The following is a 21,493-nucleotide window of genomic DNA, read 5'->3' as shown; positions in this document are numbered from 1 at the left end:
AAGCTCAAGAACAATGTAATGACGCGCACGCCTTTAGACAGGCCTGCTGCCAAAGACAGATATCAATCGAAAGGCGTCATCATTGGTCGGGCAAGTAACCGGTGCACCACGGGAGCAAAGAAGACGTGCACAGCCATCCTTTCTGGTGATTGATTTTCCCACTTGATTCATTTTAAGGTTCGTCTGACGTCGACGACATGCGTATACTTAGACTCTGCCTGACGAGTACTTGCATGCATTGTCGAACACCTCTGCAGCCAGGTCCAGTCTATCCGGACCTTCGTTCTTTGCGCAATGGGAGTCAAATGCCAACTGGCACCATCGGAAAAGGTATTGGTTCTCGAGGAATCTGTGCCCGTCGCCGTAGCCTAATAATTCATCCACATAGGCGCCCTCCCACACATAGCACAATGATCTAACAATTTCCCGAAGTCCGCCATTTCATCCCGTTCCAACCTTAGCTGCATGATATCTTGGCGAGCGTATAAGAGAAGGATGGTGCCTGCTTCCATCTAGCGACCATCTCCATGATGCCAGACAAAGGCAAGTCACTCTTGATTTATCCAACGTCCTTTGTCCTAACCTGTAGGTATTACAGTACTTGTTTTCGGCAAACGCGCTGCGGAAGTGGACGACCTAGGTTTCTACGGATATGTTCCCGACAGAGGGATCTCAATACTCTTCTTAATCCTCTTTTCCGTATCGACCCGTATGATACCTTCATCTCGTGGCTCAATATGCACCTCTTTGACTCGTCGCAGTGATACACACCGGCCAAGCAGTTTTTTCTCACGCATGGTGGCTACTGGCTACCGCTGTCCTATGCGGCTTCCTCGAGATCCTGGGCTGGAGTGCGCGGCTGTGGTCAAGTTCTAATCCTGACCTCCCAGATCCTTACGAGATGCAGTGAGTACCACTGCCTGGTCCAGTCCCCAACGTCTTTTGATTAATTATGAGAATAGATTGACCTGTACTATCTTGGCGCCGACGCCGCTCTTGGCCGTCAACTTTGTGATCCCCGAGAAGTTGATCAAGCGTCTCGGAACCGGTTACAGTCGCTTGAGTCCAAGAGCCTGTGTGTAATTTCTGCCCATGGGGGCTTCTTATCGTCTTGCTCATCGTCTGGTTTTTTATATAGATATTATGCTCTTTTGTTCTTGCGATGTGATATCCCTTGTGATACAAGCGATTGGTGGTGGATTGGCAGCAACGGCTGTGTCGGAGAACACGAATCCCGAAAAGGTTTTTAGGAACCATCTTCTTGCTGGCGTTGGAATCTAACGATTCGTGGTTTGGCCAGGGAGGACACATCATGCTAGGTGGTATTGCCTTCCAATTGGGTGTGTTCATCGATTCGTCGTTTACAAGACCTTCTCTCTGACTAGAAGCAGCTGTCATCACGATATACGCCATCTTGGGTAGCGAGTTTCTTATAAGATACTTGGCTGATAAGCTTATTCGCGGACGCGACATACCAGAGGACACTTGAACGTGAAATTGATACTCCTTATCGCAGCTCTCGCCTTTAGCACGATTTGTCTATTTATTCGGTACGTCCTTTTTTTGGGTCTTGGTACTTGGCGGCGGAGCTGATAGTCGAACAGAGCTGTGTATCGAACGATTGAGCTGTCAGATGGGTGGACAGGAAGAATCATTACCACCCAAGTTTATTTCAGTGAGGCTTTGTGTCTTTGCTTTGGGCTGCCCGACGTTCTGACCAGGTAATTAGATGTGCTCGATGGAATGATGGTTGTACTGGCGCTTTATACATTCAACGTATTCCACCCGCTGCTGCTCCTTGAGGACAAGACAAAAACAATGGAGCAGAAGCAAGAAAAAGATGCCGACGGGGAAAGCGTAGAATAATCGAGTAGTAAAGCCTCTTGTATTAATTTACCCTCCTGTCTTTCTATTTTTCATATGTATTCAGATTATAAATTTCACTGTTAGTCCACAAGAATAATATCAGGATCGTGAGTTCCAGCATTCGTTTGGCCTCCGACCTCGCACGTTGCAGTGGCTGTGCTGTATCTTTCTTGCCAACCGACAGCCATTATGGGCCTTCAGCTTCAGTCGTCACCCTCGCACTTGCTGTGGTTTATGCTATCTTTTTGAATTGTGTGGTAATGCGATCCCGCAAAGAAGACTGAAGACTGGACCATGACTACTACCGAGCCAAAGTTCCGGAGATGGCTTCTACTCACATCTCCTCTGATGATGCGTGACGCGTGTGTACTCATGGTGCTTTCCTGCTAGTTATTCACATACAGCCTACCTGACGGCCTTTGTTTTCTTTAGATCTGGCCTCCGCCTTGTTGACGCACAAGAGGGTGCCACGAATGACGCGATGTTGGGATGAGAGGACGCCTTCGTCTTTCTCCCGATCCACCTGCGAGACAACGTGCAGAGTATCTGAAGTTTGGTTTGCGCACGCTTGCTATTCCGCTGTAGAGTCGACTGTGACATGCACATCTCCGAAGATGGCAGCTTCCCTCGCACGTATGTAGTGACTTCAATCTCTGCCTTGACTCCCACACACCGCTGCACAGACGTCCAATGAATAAAGCGTGGCAATTTGTCAGTGCTGATGTTAACACGAACGTTCGAACACTTGAACTCTAGGAGTCGGTTTCACTTTGATTCATTCATGCGTCTCGCTCAGTACTCGCCCGGCCTGCACATATCAACTTGAAGTTTGACTGAGATCAATGATCCCTCCTTCGCCTTCAAGAACAGTCCTCTCCAATCTGATATTCCCTCTCCCTGAGCCCTTATCTCGCCTTAACTCGATACCTCCCGCGGCCTAGTATGTTTGCGTACATGGATGGATGGACCAGGTTTAAGTCTTGGAGGGGAGGCACATTTTGCGAGGCTGTGCTGCTTGGCCTAGATGGAGATCTTCAACGCTTGGGGATGCAGTTTCATTGCTTCAAGATCTTAATCCATTGAAACACGTTACTAAGAGTAGGGACAAGGGGCTGGCGCAGACGTTTTATCTGCCTTCCTTTTGATCGAACGTCCGACTCTTCTTAACGACCTCCGATTCGAGTTAACTTCTTGACAAAGATCATCGGTGTCATTTGTTTCTATACCAGCCCATCATAGCCTAGTAGATGTGCGTAATGCACCAGGTTCGACTCCTGGAGGTGAAATTGCATTTTCCGTCTCCTCTTTCGGTGGATACTCGAGTTTTCTTGGTGCTGCATCTTCTGCTCAGTGTTTCGAAATTGCGGATGGTACCCAGGTTTGATAAATGATTAAGGTGCCCGAGAACCCAGAGAATGTCGATCCTGAAGACATCAGAGGCGATCTCAACATATTCTCCTTGTGCGACATAACTCAATATCTCCAACGCCTTTGTCGTTTACCACTCGGATGTGTGAATCCTGTCTCGCTCAACCACGATGTCATCTTTGCGATGTACTCCAACTACAACAGGGAGGTCGAGGAGCTTAGCGATGAGGATCACGCCTCAAGTCCTTCATCAGCTGAACAAGGAGCTTGGTTACCGGTATCGGGACTCTTGTTAGGCGCCACTGATCAGTATATTCGTCACCTCGATGAATTATTTCTCATCAGTGATACAAGGGCACTGGTTGTTATTCGATACTCATTATCGTCAATAGTAATGTCTATATATTACATTCAATTCAGCCTCAGCTTAGGGTATTGAAGTCTACGCGGGAAAAGGGACACTCTAGATACAACACCGAAACACTACAAGGTTGTCCGAACACCACTTGCCCACCACCTATCTCCTTCCAGTCAACCGTTACACGTCAACATCCGCTGTGTGAGATCTCATTGATGCCGTATCGTAAAAGCTCAGTGTCGCCTGTGAACTGGCTAACGCCGTCTCATACGAGCTCGTTGACATCGTTTTATGGGAACATGTCGTCGACTCATCATTAACGAATGACGCCGTAGTATGCGAACCCATCGGGGCCATCTCAACATCGTTCGAAGGTATACACGGCATTCTTCTCATCCAATCCACTATGACTGCGAGGTATTCCGACAATGCCCAGCACAATCGATACCAAGCATCAACCAGATGAACATGCGCCCTCACATACCATCGCAGCTCATATCGTTTGCGTGATATCGTGAGGTACCAGAAGAGGAGGATGCCGATGGCTAATAATGCACTGCCCACGATCATTCGGACCGATAAGCTGGAGGCCGTGAAACACATAAGGCAGAATGCTGCCAGGAAGAAAATCATCCTGTATTTCAGGTTACTATGCTGCTGAGAAGATAAAGTAATTTGGAGATACTCACGCCCACATGAGTAATGCCCAAGGTAAGCTGTACATGATAGCCAGAGTCTCTAGGCCAAGTCTCCGTCCTAAGTCTGTGTCCTGTATGCCAAGGAAGTCCCACTAGAAAACACATTGAATGCTAAACCAAGTGATAGAAGACATAGCTTACTGAGGTGCAGTTGTAAACACGAGATTTGTGACGGTTCTTCTGCAGTAAAAGCAAGCCCATAGTTACACTGCTGATGCTCATAATCGTTGATACATAACTCGCTATCTGAGCGGGTGAACGTCCCTTATTAACACTAGATTCGTCAATGCTCTGAATGGCCAGGAATGCGATGTTGGCATTGAGCAATACAGTAGCCTGTAGACATGTTAGACTATCTTTAGAGTTATCGTGCGGATCCTCACATTGATGACAAAATCTTGCCATTCAGTACTGAGTTTTCGGGTGAAAGCACTCCAATCCGTTTTAGAGATACCATCGATACAGATTTCGTGAAGGGCAGTGCAATGTATATCAGGGGCAAAGAATAAGAGCGGCGATAATAGGGTAATTAGTGGTGTGCGAAATCGTTTAAATAGAACATGGCCTTGTTCGTCACTGTTATTGTTGCCAAAAAAAGGATCGGGTTCACCATAAAAGTGCATGTATCTTGTTAGAGCTAGAAAGTGTAAGACTATGCTTCATGGCCATACACACATCAACATACAGCGTTTATCCATGATCAGAGCTATACCAACCGCGTTAGCCTGTGTCCTTTTTTTCATCGATATTTGAAATTCACCTATACTACATACCGAACCTGGACGAGAATATGACCTAGGGTTACCTGTTTTGAACATAACAAATGAGTAATTCTTCAGTGCTATAGTATTTCATCCTCACTTCTGATACTATTCACGATGCTGAAATGTTGTTGCAACTCTGGGAGGGTGAAGCCATGTTTAGCAGAGAAACCAAAGTTTGTCTCTGAAAAGTTCGTCAGAGTAAGCATCATATCTCTTGCCTTGATAGCCTACCTGTAATACAATGAATGAGAAAATCGTTGACCTCTTCGATTATATCACTGGTCATTTCTTGGCAGGGAAACATGCGATAATGCACCCTGACTATTATCAGCCCCTACATGATCAAAAATGATGGAGGCATCACTGTAACGACGAACCAGTATTCAGCCTCTATCGCATGGGCAAGATGGGATGGTTCAGAGGTGTTGTACCGTTCTACCTTTGAAAGCATGCCAATGTCAAAGCCATCCAGCCAAAAGATTGAACAATGCATGTGATCTGCAAAGTAATATCCGCAACAATGGGTGCCATCCTCAAGTTCCGGTCCGAAGCTCAAAACAAGATCTACTTTGGGTGGGAGAGTAATACCCTCGGTGTGCATGTAACTGAGGATATTATCCAGAAACCCAGTCAGCTCTTGCAGGACTTCTGGTAAGGCGGTATCTTCGTAGGTAAAAATTCGTAGCAGAGAGCTGCAGGACGTCGACGATGCATTGACCGACGCGTGAAATATCTTCTCATGTACATAGTAGCGAACACCTGCAGGGGTGATGTGCAGGGACCAATCGCTGGGAACACCATGGCTAGACACGAACATCAAATATAAGAACTTAAATGAAGAAACGAAGACGTACAGAGTAAATGAGGTAGTCAAAGGAGCAACCCAGGGTACATTTGGAATGTGCGGATTTCTTGGTCTGGTGCATGTCATTAGAGTAGGCAAGGATTACAATAAAAATGGACATACCGAGACCCAACCCTGGGATGCATTCTGGGAACTATGGGTACGAAGAAAGGATGTTCCTTCTGCAATGTGGAAACATCTTGATTTTTCCCATCGTGTTGTGCAGCAGTAGGTGGCAATGGCATCACTACCGCGGACATCTCAGCTTCAGAGTCGGACGACAGTCCCCCCTTGCCAGACGTAGATCTGGCATGCGGTAGATGAGCATGCGATGGGTTCAGAGGCGCATCCGCGGCAGAGTTGAACACTGTACCGCTAGTATCTTGAGATAATTGTGAGGGATTGGAGCGGGCATACGAATCAAGGGAGCTTTCAATTGGTGATTGCGTGATCGATGAAAGACGAGAATCGTGGAGGGGCGGATGTCCATTCGATGGATTCAAATCGGTTTCGACTTCCAAAGCAGTCTGGGAAGGGCTCGCCACAGACATTGGGGCCATATCGCAGGAAAACCTTGGATCATAAGGTAGAGTAGCGCTTCGGCACACGACAGTGGGGACGGGCTCATCTTCGACCGCAAGTGACATCGCGCGGGCCGTCGGCTCTATATCTTGGGGCAAATAGGAAACTTGGTCAGGTATGTGCTGTGGCGGTTTATCAGGTGCTCCGTCATCTTGAGTACGCGAGAAACGTCGGAAGAAGCGCCAGAAGGAGCGCCAGAGGAGTAGAATGGCTTTCAAAGGCGAGAGACCGCCAGCTTGATTGCAAAGCACTCGCCAGAGGGCCTTCAGTAACCACTGAGGGAGAAACATGAGCTGCGGTTCAACGACGAGGTCGAGATACAGAAGCAAGGTAGAAGGGCTATTGTTCTCATACTCTTTCATGTGTAATATACCGCCTTACTCGGCTGTGCCCTACTTCATGAGATCAAATCAGAAGATTTCCGCGCTTTCTTCTTTTGCCCGGAGAACACACCTTCTCCGGGCTTGATCTGGACGCGTACGACAGACCATGATGAGCACGCTTTCTACCTCTGTTGATATATGCATTGACAAGCATGAACAGTGAAAGCGGTCAGGCCAGACTGTCGCTCGAAGCTGCTACGCATTGTCGCGTTGCGACATCAACAGCCTTTGGAACAGTGATGAGAAGGTGATTGACGCCATATCATGATGCATTGAATAGGGTAGGGTGGGTATAGTGAGACATGGCTAGCGCTGAAGCACCGAAAGTCTGGATAGACACGCATTGGTGCCTGTACGAGGGAAATAAATCCTAAAATTAACAAGGATGCAATTGATTAGAACTTCCATCATCGTCGTACAGTCGCAGCACGTTCGACTCTGTATTGTCCGACTGTTACAAGGGCCCTAGTCCCATGGTTATCTTGGGTCTCTTTCACATTCGAACGGAACTTTAACGACAGCGTCTATTAGCTTTTGGTGTGTTTCGATGACCCAGGATATACTCGACTACAGAAGTTATACGAGGCGGCAGTTGGATGAACAGGAATGGTGCGTATGTTCTTGTAGCGTGGCTGGTTTTCATAGAGCATCGAAGACAAGGGTACTCGAAAGGTTTTATTCATGTCCTGTACCAACCTGGTTCGGATTAAAGGAGCGAAGAACGATAGAAATAATACTTGCCATGAGGCTTGATCTCGGGTTTCGTGTACCATATATCTGGGAACCTTCATTGGTATGAAGAGGTGCAGAGGTGAGCATACACACCTAGCCCGGCGAAACGACAGAATTTTCAAGCGATGTCCTCCCACGAAATCTCATAGGTCCCCCAGGACATTCAAGCTCTTTGCTGGGTATTTCCACAACCTCAGCGTGAGCCTTATCTTCAAGCTACTCGTCCTCCTGGGTGTGGTTCGAATACAACGCAAGGACCACGTCGTAGTCGAGGGAAATGGGGCACGTAAACTTGATTTTCGTGCGACAGAGGTGTTGGAGATGCTGGGCGGTGTTGACTAGGGAGCACCCGACGAGGTTTGCTCGGATTCCTCTATGAGCTGGCGCACATAGTTGATTAGCCATTGGTAGGTGACGTCGAAGACACGGAGTAATTGGTGGCGGTGGTTTGTATTAGCCGGGGAGGTGTACAATCAAGACCGCGCCGAGTCTGAAACAGGCACCGGCCGTCAATGGGGAGCTTGTAGCGAAATAGGCGGCAAGTTCAGACGACGATAAACGGATGTAAGGAACGCCTCTTCATCATCTGTTCCCAAGGTTGCGTCGAAACTCGCATCGAAAAAATAACAATTTCATTACACTGGTCATCGGGTAGTGAACGTTAGAACCTGGATACTCATGTAAATTCCAAAGTGACACAGATGCAAGTCCCGTACCAAAATCCCATCTTCATAGTTCCGCGCCCTCTGCGCCAACTTCACGCTCTACGCCAGCTGGACTTGCGTAACCCTCGGAGAAAACCAGAGTACGGCGCCCTTCACAATCAAGCCTCAGATCAAACTCTTCCCTTGTCATTCGCATAAGTAAGGGGACAAGGGATAGTCAAACGATTCATAGAAACGACGGAGGTGGTGTGGTACGACGGAAAACGATCGTGGTTCGTACGTCGGCCTGGGGTTTCCGGATTGTCACCCTTGGATTCCTCTATGAGTTGATGATGCTGGTGCGCATAGTTATGTAATGAGTCACTGGTAGATAATGCCGAATCCGCACTGGTATTACGAGATATGCCATTCAAGAGATGAAGAGAGGACACCAGTTATTTCGTGTACTCCCTGATCAACACCACCCGGCATCTACGACACCTCTGTTGCATGAGAATCAAGTTCGCGGCGCCTCCACGTCAAGGCACGTCTGCGCTGCTCAAGCCATGCATGGTCTACTACTGCCCCACCACTCCCCTAGCGATGTCGACGTGCATGCACTCCCATCCCATTCGCCCGAGCCCGCATTCCCGCACGCTACACTACTCTGCGTGTACTACTCGGTCATGTAGTCCAGTCTCACTACGCTGACACTGTTAGCTTGCCCTTCAAGAATAGGCGAGAAGACGCACCTAGTACATTCCAGTCATTCGTCCCCCGTCGCAGCCGCTCCTAATGTCGGCGCCAGTGAGCTCCAATGAAAACTTGTTGAACGAGGTAGGGCGTCGTACAGAGGTCCAGGATCTTGGTGAAATAGGTGAGGATAGCACAAGGGAGAAAAGGGCTAGTCGACATACCTTCCATGGCCTGACCTTTGTGCTCGCACCCGTCTCTTCCCCTCCCCTTCGTCAAGACATGTCCTCTCGTCGTCGTACTCCGCCGCCGTCACTATCTTATTATCTTCGGGTAGAGAACCTGGTATGGCGTGTTAGAATGAAGATAAAAAACGGAATCAAGGATACGTACCTCGTCCAAAAGAATGCCCAGAACTTCTGCCACCCGCACCGTGTGCCCTCTAAGGCTGAGAGAGCATCTCATACAAGTAATTTCCCGCCCTCCGCCATCGATTTCGAGGATCGTGCCATCGTCGCTTGGAGGTAGTGTCATGCTCGGCAAGTCGGGGGAGGTTCGTTGAAGGAGCGGATGCTCCACATCAATGGCTCCATGTCGTGGCCGTGATTTCGGTGAGAGCGTGACCCTACAATATCGTTAGCAAGCATAGACGAGTCCAAGTGGGACACGTACCTGGTATCCCGACAATTCCCCTCTTGAGTACGTGAGTACAAGTCTGTTCATTCGGTAGCGAGCTCAGCGGTTGGGAGGAGGGAAGGAAGGTCTGCCACTGGGTCACTGGAGGGAGAAAACTGAGTATAAAAAACCCGAGCTTCGGATCACAATTAGCACTTACCATTGCGAACTCCATCTTGAGAAACAAACCTAAACGATGATCAGAGACAAAAAGAACACAACGAGTGAAGAGGACTCACCGATAGCGAGCTCGCTGTAATGAACGTCAGCGGAAAAAGTCAATCGAGCAAAATCCAAAAAGGAAACTCATGACAATCACGAGATCAAACACGTCAAGCTCACAGACGACGCGTACGATAGCGAGGACTTCACCGACAATAGTCCCGACACTCGTAAGACATTCCCTGGGATGTCTGAAGCCATATGAGGAAGGAGGGTGAGGAGAGGGAAAGAAGAAGGATGAGGGGAGGATGAGAAACACTCACCCGGGAATTCCTCCTCAACGTCAACCCCGGCCGTTCCTGATTGGGACCTTGTCCGGCACCAACAACACCAGCACCAGCACCAGCACCATCCACCTTCGTATCGATGCGCTAGACCATAATACCGCTGAGCGGTGCAGCTATTCCTGCCGAAACATTCTTCGAAGTGAAAGAAGCACTTGCAGTGATTCGATTTCAAACTGATCATGACTACGCTGGATAATAGCAGTAGTATGCCACTCGAGTCCTCACCACAAGTAAGTTTTTGTGTTGCGTTGGAGTATGTAACTTAGCCGACGTTTTCACTCACCAGACGATAGGGATATGGTTTTTTCATCGGGGATCAATGTACATAGAGTAGATTGCAGGGGAGGATGTGAGTGCCTGTGGATCTTGACTGGGGATGCAAGATGACGCGTGTGTATTCATGGTGCGTCTCTGCTAGTTGTTCACATACAGCCTACTAAACGGCCTTCATTTTTTTTAGATCTGGCCTCCGCCTTGTTGACGCGCAAGAGGGGCCGCTAATGACATGATGTTGGGATGAGAGGACGCCTTGGTCTTTCTTCAAATCCACCAGCGAGAGAGCCTGCAGAGTATTCGAAGTTTGGTTTGCGCACGCGTGCTATTCCGCTGTATCAACTGTGACATGCACATCCCCGAAGATGACAGATTCCCTCGCACATATGTGGCGACTTCAATCTCTGTCTTGACTCCCACACACCGCCGCACAGACCTCCGACGAATAAAGCGTGACAATTTGTCGGCATTGACGTTAACATGAACATTTGAACACTTGAACGTAACTCAAGGGGTCAGTTTCACCGGTACCCCCTTTGATTCTTTCGCTCGTCTCGCTCAGGACTCGCCCGTCCTACACATATCAACTTGAAGCTTGATCAAGATCAACGATCCCTCCTTCGCCTTCAAGAACAATCCTCTCCAATCTGATGTTCCCTCTCCTCGAGCCCTTACCTTGCTCTTGCCCCGCTATTATCTCGTCTTAACTCGACACCTCCCGCGGCCTAGTATGTTTGCATACACGGACGGATGGACCAGGTTCAAGTCTTGGAGGGGAACTTAATTGGAGGCGCGTTTTGCTTGGCTGTGCTGTCTGGCCTCAATGCAGGTCTTCAATGCTTGGGGAAGCAATTTTATTGCTTCAAGATCTTGGTCCATTCATACTCACTGCCGAGGGTAAGAACAACGAAGATGGTGAGTTCAGGTTTATTTTCCATCGCTTCGATTGAATAACCGACTTTTCGCATTGGCTTCTATTCTCTATGATGCTGGAACTACGGTCCTTGACAGCGATGATCGGTGTCATCTGTTTCTTTGCCAGTCCATCGTAGCCTGGCGGAAGTGCGTATTGCACCAGGTTCGACTCCTGGAGGTGGAATCTTGCAATGGTATGTTTTTTCGGTGGAGCTCTTCCTACTCTGGCATGAAGAGATTTCTTGGCGCTACATCTTTTGCTCAGTGCTTCGCCGCAGGATTGCGGATAGTATCCAGGCTTGACGAGTGATTAATTAATCGGGGCCATGGGTTTTAAGAAACCATGGGAATGAATGGTCGGGAGAAGAGAGCTGGACGGAGTTTGCTTTTGATTTGAAGAGATGGCGGTGCGTATTCGTCATGGTGTACTAGCCCCCAACTCACCCAGTGTCCGTAGGTTATTATGTTTAGTCTTCCCTCAGTCCCATCATGGGATTGTGGTTCTCTTGTCAAATTTCTCGTACTTGAAATGATATGTGGTGTCGGTTGAAGTGAGCATTTCCCTCCACTCCGTAAGTTTATATGTTCGGTTTGTAGTCCACGGAAATTTTCTGAAATGTACCTTTGCTTTAAGTGCTGTCTTGTTCGCAAAGCTAGTAGATATGAATCGCGCGTAGATAGTCCAGTTTGTTCAAACAAATGCACCAGTTCACGACGACGGCCACTCCATATTTACGAGACGTTGACAGCAAAGGTGGGGAAAAAGACGCGGCTTCTCATACCTTTTGAACTTGTTCTCTCAGGTCTCTCACTTGTCATCTCGATGAATTGTTCTACAAAGGCACTGATTCTCACTCAAAATTCGTTATCGCCCATAACGTCTATTTATATATTACTTTAATTCAGCCCCAGCATAGCGTACCAAAGTTCGTGCAGGAAAAGCTATACTCTAACACCGAGCATTACAAGGTTGCCAGAACACCGCTCGCTCATCGACCTGTCCCCTTCCAGTCAACCGTTACACGTCAGCACTCGCTATATGGATCTCATCGACGCCGTATCGTAAGAGCTCATTGTCGCCTGTGAACTGGCTAACGCCGTCTCATACGAACTTCTTGACATCGCCCCATGAGAGCACGCCATTGATCCATCATTAACTTCCAGTGACGCCGTGGTATGCGAATCCATTGACGCCATCTCAACATCGTTCGAAGGCATCCACGGCATTCTTCTCATCCAATCCGAGATGGCTGCAAAATATTCCGACAATGCCCAGCGCAATTCATACCAAGCATCAACCACATGGACATGTGCCCGCACATACCATCGCATCTCGTACCGTTCGCGTGATATCGTGAGGTACCAGAAGAGGAGGATGCCGATGGCTAATAATGCACTGCCCACGATCATTCGGACCGATAAACTGGTCGCAGTGAAACACATAAGGCAGAACGATACCAGGAAGAAAATCATCCTGGATTTCAAGTTACTATGCTGTTGAGAAGATGAAGTAAGTTGGAGATACTCATGCCCAAGGTAAGCTGTACATTATAGCCAGGGTCTCTAGGCCAAGTCTCTTTCCTAAGACTCCTTCTTGTATGCCAAGGAAATCCCACTAGAAAACACATTGAATGCTAAACCAAGTGATAGAAGACATAGCTTACTGAGGTGCGGTTGTAATCACGAGATTTGTGACAATTCTTCTGCAGTAAAAGCAAGCCCATAGTTACACTGCCAATGCTCATAATCGTTGACACATAGCTCGCTATTTGAGCGGGTGAACATCCCTTATAAACACTAGATTCGTCAATGCTCTGAATGGCCAGGAATGCGATGTTGGCATTGAGCAATACAGTAGCCTGTAGATGTTTTATATTATCTGTAGAGTCTATTGTGTGGATCCTCACATTGATGACAAAATCCTGCCACTCAGAACTGAGTTTTCAGATGAAAGCACTCCATTCCATTTTAGAGATACCATCGCTCCAGACTTCGTAAAGGGTAGCACAATGTATATCAGGTGCAAAGAATAAGAGCGGTGACAAAAGGGTAATTAGTCCCATGTGTGTTTGTTTGTATATAACATAGCCTTGTTTGCCACCATTACTGAAGTCAAGAGTAGGACCGGGTTCACCGTAAAAGTCCACATATCATTTCCAAGCTAGAAAGTATAATAAGACTCGGTATGCTTCAAGCATAGACACACAAACATCAACATACAACATTGCAACATGATCAAAGCTATATTAGCCACATTAGCCTGTGGACCATTTTTTCATCAATATTTGATACTCACCTACACTACATACTGAACCTGGACAAGAATATGACCTAGGGTTACCTGTTTTAAATATTAACAAATGAGTAATTCTTCAGTGCTATAATATTTCATCCTCACTTCTGATACTATTTACGATGCTTGAATGTTGTTGCAATTCTGGGAGGGTGAAGCCATGCCAGGCAGTTGAGAAACCAGCGGTGGTCTCTGAAAAGTTCATCAGAATAAGCATTGTTTCTCTTGCCTTAAAAGCCTACCTGCAATACAATGAAGGAGAAAATCGTTGACCTCATCCATTATCTCACTGGTCATTTCTTGGCACACAGGAAACAAGTTAGAATACTTCCTGATGAGATCAGCCTCTACATGATCAAAAATGATGAAGAGCATCACTGTAATGATGAACCAGTATTCAGCCTCTATCATGTGGGCAAGGTGGGATAGTTCAGAGGTGTTGAATCGTTTTATGTCTACAAGCAGGCCAACGTCAAAGCTATCCAGCCAAAAGATAGAACGGTGCACAGTAAATTCACCGATTTTGTTACAACAAAAAACATCATAGACGTTTGCACTGTTGCAATGTGTTACAACAATGTATTTTTTGTAATTACTGTCTAATATATATGATTGTCTTATGAAGCTTTCTAATCTACGTGTTGCAACACTGTTGTAACATGCCATTTTCTGACCCTCCGCTCCCTTAAAATGACAAGCGTTGCAACACACCGCTGAACTCTGAAATTTTGCAGCCCATCTATGCATCAACATATACCCATCCTCTAGCCCCTTTGCATTGCATGTAATTGACAGTTTTGCTACAGAAATCTATGTCAGCTCTGCTTGAGACACACATCATTCAGAGTGTTGGAAGTACAGAGGAGAATGTGTGTGAGAGAGAATTAATTAGCCTCTCGAGGGAGAGGCGTCATACTTAAATACAAGTTGTACTACTTCTAGAATTTACTACGGTGATACGCCGTCTATGCGTTCACACCTAGATTTTGTGATTTTATAACAATACTGTTGCAGGTCTATCCTATACTAGTCGTATATCAAGGGCTATAGTTGAGACTTCGGACTGATAGTCAAGTTAGCATGCTACTAGTTGAGTCAGGACTTAGGAATGATACCACTAGTGGGTCAGCCCTACCAGCCGACTAGACTAGCACCTCCAAAGCTAGTATGACTTAGTAAAATACAGTCACTAGTAAAGAATACAGCTGCTAGCACCCAAACAAGAAGTAAGAACCCACACAGATCTCGACTATTCAGTCACTAGTGGACTGATCTGGGCATGAACGCCTAAGTCAGGATGACTAGTCACGTGAGAACTTCTGAAAGGACTTAGAAATGAATCAGTAAAGGTGTAACCCTTAGCCCAGATCCGGCTAGTGTGATACAGATCTCATATGATCAGCACTAGTATAGCTGGGCTGTGCCCCGATCACAATCGAGCAGTTGCTACAGGCATGGTTACCCGACTATTTGTATAGCCATGTCACTAGTGGAGCACCCCTGGGCAAAGGGTGCGGAAACGACCCAATAGTGGAGTCCCTCAACCCACTATCCGACAGAAAGAACAGGCTAGGCCGACTATTGCGTGATTATTCACCATAATTCGTGACTAGCCAAGATATCCTTACCAATATTACCCCTAGAGAATCTATTTATATTTATTCTGTACCTGTCTCTGTAGTATATAAGTAGTAGAAGGGGTGGCCTCGCATGGGAGGCAAGCCATCCCCACGATTGTGACCTACTAGTCCATATTCTAGTGCCCCAATTAAAGGCTTTTGTGCTTAACCTTGATGAAGTGTCTACTAGTCGCTTAGTCACCTATAGTATTGAACGAATTGGAGTGTCTTAAAGTTACTATTCCATCTTGGAGTGACTCAGAGTGTTTCGAAGTTAGTTAAAGTATTTTCTCGGAGTTAAAGTATTTGTTCTTAGGCCAAGAGTGCCACTAGTTGAGCCTAGGATGCTGCTAGTCAAGTGTAGACTGCTTGTGAGACCCAGTATTTGGCCCAGAGTGCCACTAGTTTCGAAGTATCAGAGTTAGACTGAGCACAGTTGCTCAACCCGAGTCACTATTCATCCAATTGTGTCTTAAAACCCTGCTAGCATGAGTATTACATCTTGTGTAGCTCACTAGTACCAAATATATGTCTTTAAACAACCCTTCCCTGATTTGTTGAGGTCTGCAGAGTGCTTCTATCGTACTCGAAACACCCAAACTCAATAATATTGGTGATTAGTGTAGAGTAGTAGAGGGTTTTGGTGTTGTGGTGTTCATATCCATTCACTAGCCTTTTGTCACTCGCTGTTACCGAGCACATCAATGCACACCATAGAGAACCAGAAATGCTGCATTTCCAACTTGGTGCGCATCTGGACCCCTCAAATGATATAGAACAGAAGTGAGATCTCTGTTTAGCCTCTCTTGATTCCTATGTGACATCAGAAGCAGAAAATGTTGCAGGTTATGAATAGACTTACTGGTATATGCTACTAGGCTTCGAAGCTATCAGTGCCCTAGCCTGATCATCCCATTCTTTTTGCTCTACTGATAGAGCATCCTATCTCTCTTTGAATCAGTTCTGCAGCAGACCTGCATGTTTCCTGCCACCAATACCATTCTCCTTCCGAAAGTCATTGATGTCCATGTTGACCTCATTCCTGATGCTTGAGATGAAAAGGGCACATCCAGTAGGATCTGGCAAGTTGGAGAAGATGGTGTTGGAGTGGTCATTTTTGGTGGATACTACAATGGGAATGGTGGAAGAGGTGGCAGATGGCCCATCTGAAGATGTAGCCACACTCATTGATGGACCTGGTGTTGAAAAGTACTCATTGTAGATTCGTTTGTGCAGTTTGTGCAGTTTGGCCAATTTGAAAGTATGAAAATTTCCCTTGAAATTCTGGCAATTAAGAATAAGTAGGACATAGTATATCAGCAGCAACCAACATACTGCACGATGAGTCTTCAGCTCTTTAGGTGTCTTGGTACTGTAGTTGAAGTTCTGCTCAAACTCCTTCATAAAACGACTGACAGCATTGCTGGCATCCTTGTCATCTTGAGGTGCTGGCTGTTCTTGAGCTCTGGCCTTTCCACAGCCCAACATTGGAAGATACTCTTGCAGTTTCACTTGGATCCAGGCCTCCTCCTCTGCAGGATACGTTGAAGCTGGTGCCATGGGTGCTGGTCAGAGAGAGAAGGCATGCCACCCATTTGCTGCTGCTTATAAGCAACACTGAAAGAGAAAGACAATGTTATTGATCTTTCAAAGGCAACTGAAAAGTCATACCAAAGATGATTCCAAGCCAGGCACTGCAGAGCCAAAGCTCCACACAAGGAGTGGCTTGCCATTGTCTTGAGCTTTGACTTGGCTTTGAGTGTGCCAAAGTGCCTGAGTGCTTTGATCTAGAGGTCAAAGCATCAACATAGATCGCATCTCTTAAAAGAGATGGGGAGCCACACTGACTGCATCATTTCATTAACTTCTCATGTCTCTCACACTTGCCAATCTCCATGGAAAATACCCTCTTCATAGTCCGAAGGTCCTTGAGGAGGGGATCGAACAGAGCATCACAGCGGAACTCATCGAGTTGGTTGGTCCTGCTCCCGAAGTACAGCTCAGTGAGCATCCCCCTCACCCTCCAAGCATGCCAATCATATGCACTGCTGAAGGTCCCTACTTTGGGCAGTATTTTCAAATGGTTCATCTTTGCCCCAACTTCAGATGGCCTGTGTATCATTCTCATGAGTTTCATTTTCAGTGCAAAGATCCGTCAGCTTCTCTGGTCTGCAGTACTCTAATACCCATCAGCCCCCCTTTCACTGGAGGTTCAGACCTGCTTACCCGTCTCCTTGAAATACGTGTGCAGATCCAGGCTCCAATGTCTACCAAAGTAACCATCTTACTGTGGGATGAAGTTAGTACCTTTTTGCTAGCAGGTTTTTCTGAACTGACTTGACTCATGCAGAATGGCATAGAACCACATAGTTTTCTGGTGACTCCAAATCATGCAGGAAGAGTCTGCTTGTGTGACAATGTACAGCTCCTGAGGGACCACAATCCTCAGTTGACTAGTATCAAGGATTATTTGATTTATTGGGATGGCAAATGGATTGACATGGGCTGGGAGTCACTTGTTTTTGCTCTTCCTGGCAGTATGCTCTTGGTACAAGTGGCATCTGTATAGTGGCTCAACAGATTTGATGTGAACAAAGAATTTTTTTGACCACATAGTACCTACAACCCTTTCAATTAGTTCCTGTACATCTGAAATGCAGACAACTCACTGCTCTACCTGTAGACCAAAATTAAGAGCTTACAATGCATTTTTCTCATATCGACTACTTATATTAATAGCAAAAACAATCATTTATTAACTATTCTTGAATGTATTTTGCATATTACGTGCATTATCAATCCCCCAGAGCCAACATGGCCTCATTATCTTCCTTTGCATTGTCTGAAAGATTTTCAGACATATACTAATGATGAGGATGGTCCCTTACCTTGGAGCACTCAGTTGTGAAGATAACGACAACGAAAGACCTCGCCAGTAACCTTGCTAAGCAAACATCAGCAGCAAGTCAATGAGAGTGAGATGTGTGCACCAGTTGGCTTTGAGGCTCCAGACCTTAGCAACAACACGCTTGAGGTGGGGGAAAGGCCAGTCAACTGATATTTGCGAGGCCTGGATGTATATCAAGATGCGTATGGTAAACACATAAAGGTATCACTCACCCAAGTTATCTCAACTCGTTCATCGTCCAGCCTATAGGAGCTATTCTTTGTTACAGCACTACCTGCCCAAATCCTCTCTATCACTTCACCAGATGATCGTCCTGGTCTGTAAACCATGTGATTGCGAATGTATGGCTGCTAGATGGTTAACATTCCATACTCTGTATCATGAGAGGCACATACCAACAAGTCAGCCCAGAATTGCTCACAGGGTTCTGAGTGACCTCCTGCATGAAACAAGGGAGCATTGTACGTCACATTGTAGACCTGTACTATATTGGAAGGATTCTTAGATTCAAAATCGACGGCTCCCTTAAATACACATAGGATACACCCAAACAATAAGATTTGCAACAGGAGTCTTCACCCCCTGTACCTGTCTAGCCCATCAGAATGATGAAATGAACAACAGAGGGAGACATACCATAAAACACAATGGTGAGACATGCGTGTTTCAGATGGAGGCCAGAAACAAAGAAGAAAAAGTGTAAGAATATGATGACTGTGCCTATATGAATCCTCCCAAAATTCATTTTCTCTGCCATCTGCAGATTTAACCAAGTTGGGCCAGTACCCATACGATAAAATAATATGTCTCCTAAGTTACAATATGCTATACTGCTAGATTACATTATTGGGTATGGCAGTACAATTGGTATATTACATTATGAATTGATCTGTGTCAATGACGAGGCGCCTCCTCCTATAGCTTTTGGCTGAACAGCATGTTGGTTTCCCTGGAAGACTTGCTTTCTTTCTCCAGGCATAGATCTGTGGATTCTAGGTGCAGTTCCTCTCCTGTCTGCTCATCTACCTGGCCCTCCACAGGAGTGACTATGGCTACTGTCCACCAAATCGGCATTTTCGGTGTTGCCCCTTTCTCATAGCGAATGGAGTGGACATATTTGCCAGTGTGCTGTCCTTTGATCACAATCCAATGTTTATAATTGTGAGGAGTGGCAGGATGCATGGCTTCTATGAGCTCAGCAGAGACTGCTTCTATTTTTTTCTTGCCTTTACAGATGTAGCATTCCACTTGTGAGCTGTTCCTGCCCTGACGAAAGATGAGAGTTTTTGCTTTGCCATTGACTTTGATGCACAATTCATGGCCTAGCAGTTGTGGGTCTGTGGCCCAATGACCATGGTGTTCATAGCCCAGATGAAATTGAGATCCAGAGACAGATGAGCTTTGTCCAGGGAGAGAGGTGTCTTGGAACAGGGATCCCAGGCCGGATCAAGGTGGGAGGGTGGTGTTGCAGCCCTGTATCTGATAAAATGGCCCAGCTGGGTTTAGCCCAAGTGAGCCATGCATTCTTCAGAGCTGGATTGCAGAAAAGACTGTCAAGGAAGAAAAGCCATCTGTGAACGCATAAGCAGCTGATGCAATCTCAAGAGGAGCTTGGTCCTGCAGAAGCTTTAGGTTGTTTCCACAGTTAGAAATGATGACACTCACTCGACCTGCAGAACATGTTCATAGTCCACTGTATACTCTTTATTTGTTATTGCAGGGTCATACATCTCTAGCACAATGATGAGATGCAGTCTGCTGTTGCTATCTTGGCCGCAAATCACATCTCTGACTGTGCTGATCTTGTTTCTGAGTAGATGCCCTGTTTGGAAGACAGTAACCTGTATCCCAATCTAAGAAGTCTCGCCAGTGGTTTTGATGAGACCTTTGATCTGTTCAAGGGCTTTCGATGTTTCCCTGATATCAAGCTGTTCACCCTGTCTACAAAGAAGTATTAGCACTATACTGAAGCAAGGGCTATGAATATATACCCCTCTATTGTAAGCTCTCCAGGAAGAAACATTTGAGGAACATCAGGCTCATCGTCCAATGTGACCATGACCATTGCAAGTCCTTCCTCGATGATGACATCTATCACCAACCCCCCTTTGCCCCTGAGCACCAGGCCATAACCCACAATAACAATACGCTGCCCAATACAGCTAGCATTTGGTGCAGCTGTCGGCTTGAGAACATAGTCATCATAATCTTGAGTGTGTTGAGATTGACGCGAAACTGAATTTCTGGGGCACTGGAACTCCTAGAAAATCATTAGTTAACTGCCTGCATTTGGAATCAGATAATACCAACCTCAATCTCCCCATCAGGCCCTTTGGTCAGTGCCACTATATGAAAATTCTCCACTGCTTGTACTATTCCTTCATGACCTGATTCCAATGTTAGCCACCAATCCAACAAATAATGATCAAACAAGGCCTGCCACTTGCACTTTGGTGGAGTCAGGACAATGCAGGTCAATATCTGAATAACAAGGATGGCAACAAGACAAAGAGTTGCACAGCATGGAGATAAGACTGGGTAGATTAAACCTTAGCTGTAGCTGGGGTTTATGCCAGTGTAGGCTCTACTTAAATACACAATGGGTAAGCTAATAATAGTGCTGTGAGAATGAATGTCTGATGATATTGTACAATGAAAACATATGAGTAAGCAGGAATCAGTAAGAAAATTGGAAAATCATAACATTACCCCCTCCATAAGCTCAGTCGTCCTGACTGAGCCTTACGTCCCCATCAAGGTGTCCAGTGATTCATCCTCTGATCGAGCGTCTTCATTTCTGGAGTAGGTGTACATGGATGGAGCTTCTTCCCGATCTTCTTCATCTTCCCAATTTTCCTCGACCTGGGCTAGGTAGTTGACGTCAGTCGTGTATTCTCCTGTGGCTTTAAACTTTCATTTTTGTTGGGCAAGTACATCTTGTTCTAGTTCCCATGAGACAGGACTGGATGAATATGAGTGTAGCAGTGCGGCATCTCTTTCTTTTGCTTTCTGCTTGATAAACATCTCCACCACTGGCCAATCTTCATCTGTGATGATAGCATGGGTCGGGAGCAAGGTCTTTGGGTATCCATCGGATGTGGCTGCATTACCTACTGGTCTAAGGTGATCCGAGTTATGGCTGGCTTTGTCCCCTTCTGTAGATTGACGAACTTGGTATTCAGCTTGCACCTGTCTGGCCTCATAATTATTGACCAGTTCTTCCGCATTTGCCATGTCGGAGTGCTTTACCCACAAGTTTTCCTCTATGGGGTATCCTTTCCATTTGATGAGATATTCCATGATGGTTTTTCAGTTTCGCCCCCTACCCACTATCTTGTCCCTTTTGTCTACAATTTCTTCCACCTCATA

General features: G+C 46.3%; 7 protein-coding genes across 7 annotated transcripts; 1 reads left to right on the top strand and 6 right to left on the bottom strand.

The window, feature by feature from the left end:
* Positions 1-530: 530 nt before the first annotated feature.
* EV420DRAFT_1616495 (RTA1 like protein-domain-containing protein) lies at positions 531-1,866 on the top strand (the record flags this gene model as incomplete). Its single annotated transcript, XM_060475125.1, has 9 exons — positions 531-585; positions 641-709; positions 762-906; positions 963-1,075; positions 1,139-1,242; positions 1,301-1,340; positions 1,454-1,550; positions 1,605-1,675; positions 1,730-1,866. 9 exons carry the CDS (start codon positions 531-533, stop codon positions 1,864-1,866), a joined length of 831 nt encoding a protein of 276 aa, XP_060339996.1.
* A 1,856-nt stretch (positions 1,867-3,722) lies between these two features.
* Positions 3,723-7,275, bottom strand: EV420DRAFT_95845 (uncharacterized protein). Its single transcript, XM_060484144.1, has 11 exons — positions 6,022-7,275; positions 5,909-5,971; positions 5,432-5,857; positions 5,286-5,371; positions 5,152-5,235; positions 5,051-5,095; positions 4,976-4,996; positions 4,674-4,927; positions 4,432-4,626; positions 4,282-4,382; positions 3,723-4,226 (listed from the first exon to the last, which is right to left on the bottom strand). Exons 1-11 carry the CDS (start codon positions 6,840-6,842, stop codon positions 3,773-3,775), a joined length of 2,550 nt encoding a protein of 849 aa, XP_060339995.1. The 5' UTR covers positions 6,843-7,275; the 3' UTR covers positions 3,723-3,772.
* A 4,937-nt stretch (positions 7,276-12,212) lies between these two features.
* On the bottom strand, positions 12,213-12,898 carry EV420DRAFT_95820 (uncharacterized protein). Its single transcript, XM_060484142.1, has one exon. It carries the CDS (start codon positions 12,775-12,777, stop codon positions 12,340-12,342), a length of 438 nt encoding a protein of 145 aa, XP_060339994.1. The 5' UTR covers positions 12,778-12,898; the 3' UTR covers positions 12,213-12,339.
* Positions 12,830-13,454, bottom strand: EV420DRAFT_1257604 (uncharacterized protein; the record flags this gene model as incomplete). Its single annotated transcript, XM_060466842.1, has 3 exons — positions 12,830-12,880; positions 12,945-13,192; positions 13,262-13,454. Coding segments are annotated over 3 exons (492 nt in total), but the record flags the coding sequence as incomplete, so codon positions are not given.
* Positions 13,455-15,570: 2,116 nt separating this feature from the next.
* Positions 15,571-16,776, bottom strand: EV420DRAFT_1473281 (uncharacterized protein; the record flags this gene model as incomplete). The annotated part of the gene is made up of 5 exons (XM_060469119.1): positions 15,571-15,617; positions 15,929-16,029; positions 16,079-16,142; positions 16,191-16,500; positions 16,552-16,776. 5 exons carry the CDS (start codon positions 16,774-16,776, stop codon positions 15,571-15,573), a joined length of 747 nt encoding a protein of 248 aa, XP_060339992.1.
* Positions 16,777-16,881: 105 nt separating this feature from the next.
* On the bottom strand, positions 16,882-18,584 carry EV420DRAFT_1473280 (uncharacterized protein; the record flags this gene model as incomplete). The annotated part of the gene is made up of 9 exons (XM_060469118.1): positions 16,882-17,003; positions 17,098-17,327; positions 17,505-17,523; positions 17,554-17,669; positions 17,919-17,939; positions 18,105-18,160; positions 18,230-18,286; positions 18,337-18,367; positions 18,520-18,584. The coding sequence occupies 9 exons, from the start codon at positions 18,582-18,584 to the stop codon at positions 16,882-16,884; spliced, it is 717 nt and encodes a 238-aa protein (XP_060339991.1).
* Positions 18,585-19,039: 455 nt separating this feature from the next.
* On the bottom strand, positions 19,040-20,938 carry EV420DRAFT_1473279 (uncharacterized protein; the record flags this gene model as incomplete). Its single annotated transcript, XM_060469117.1, has 8 exons — positions 19,040-19,461; positions 19,790-19,794; positions 19,826-19,946; positions 20,010-20,065; positions 20,116-20,384; positions 20,435-20,511; positions 20,713-20,732; positions 20,871-20,938. 8 exons carry the CDS (start codon positions 20,936-20,938, stop codon positions 19,040-19,042), a joined length of 1,038 nt encoding a protein of 345 aa, XP_060339990.1.
* Between the last annotated feature and the right edge of the window lie 555 nt (positions 20,939-21,493).

Source organism: Desarmillaria tabescens (assembly GCF_030435595.1).
Source record: "Desarmillaria tabescens strain CCBAS 213 chromosome Unknown EV420scaffold_1, whole genome shotgun sequence".
Taxonomy (NCBI): Eukaryota; Fungi; Basidiomycota; class Agaricomycetes; order Agaricales; family Physalacriaceae; genus Desarmillaria; species Desarmillaria tabescens.
The sequence above is the reverse complement of the archived record's forward strand: the minus strand, read 5'-3'. Positions and strand labels throughout refer to the sequence as shown.

What these genes read in the sequence shown, in the direction of transcription:
- EV420DRAFT_95820 (XM_060484142.1), bottom strand. Translation starts at nt 12,777, where the DNA reads ATGATTTTCTTCCTGGTATCGTTCTGCCTTATGTGTTTCACTGCGACC.
- EV420DRAFT_95845 (XM_060484144.1), bottom strand. Translation starts at nt 6,842, where the DNA reads ATGAAAGAGTATGAGAACAATAGCCCTTCTACCTTGCTTCTGTATCTC. An exon ending in CATCCCAGGGTTGGGTCTCG is followed by an intron (nt 5,972 to 6,021) that starts GTATGTCCATTT and finishes GACATGCACCAG; the next exon opens with ACCAAGAAATCCGCACATTC. An exon ending in CATCGTGAATAGTATCAGAA is followed by an intron (nt 5,096 to 5,151) that starts GTGAGGATGAAA and finishes TGTTCAAAACAG; the next exon opens with GTAACCCTAGGTCATATTCT.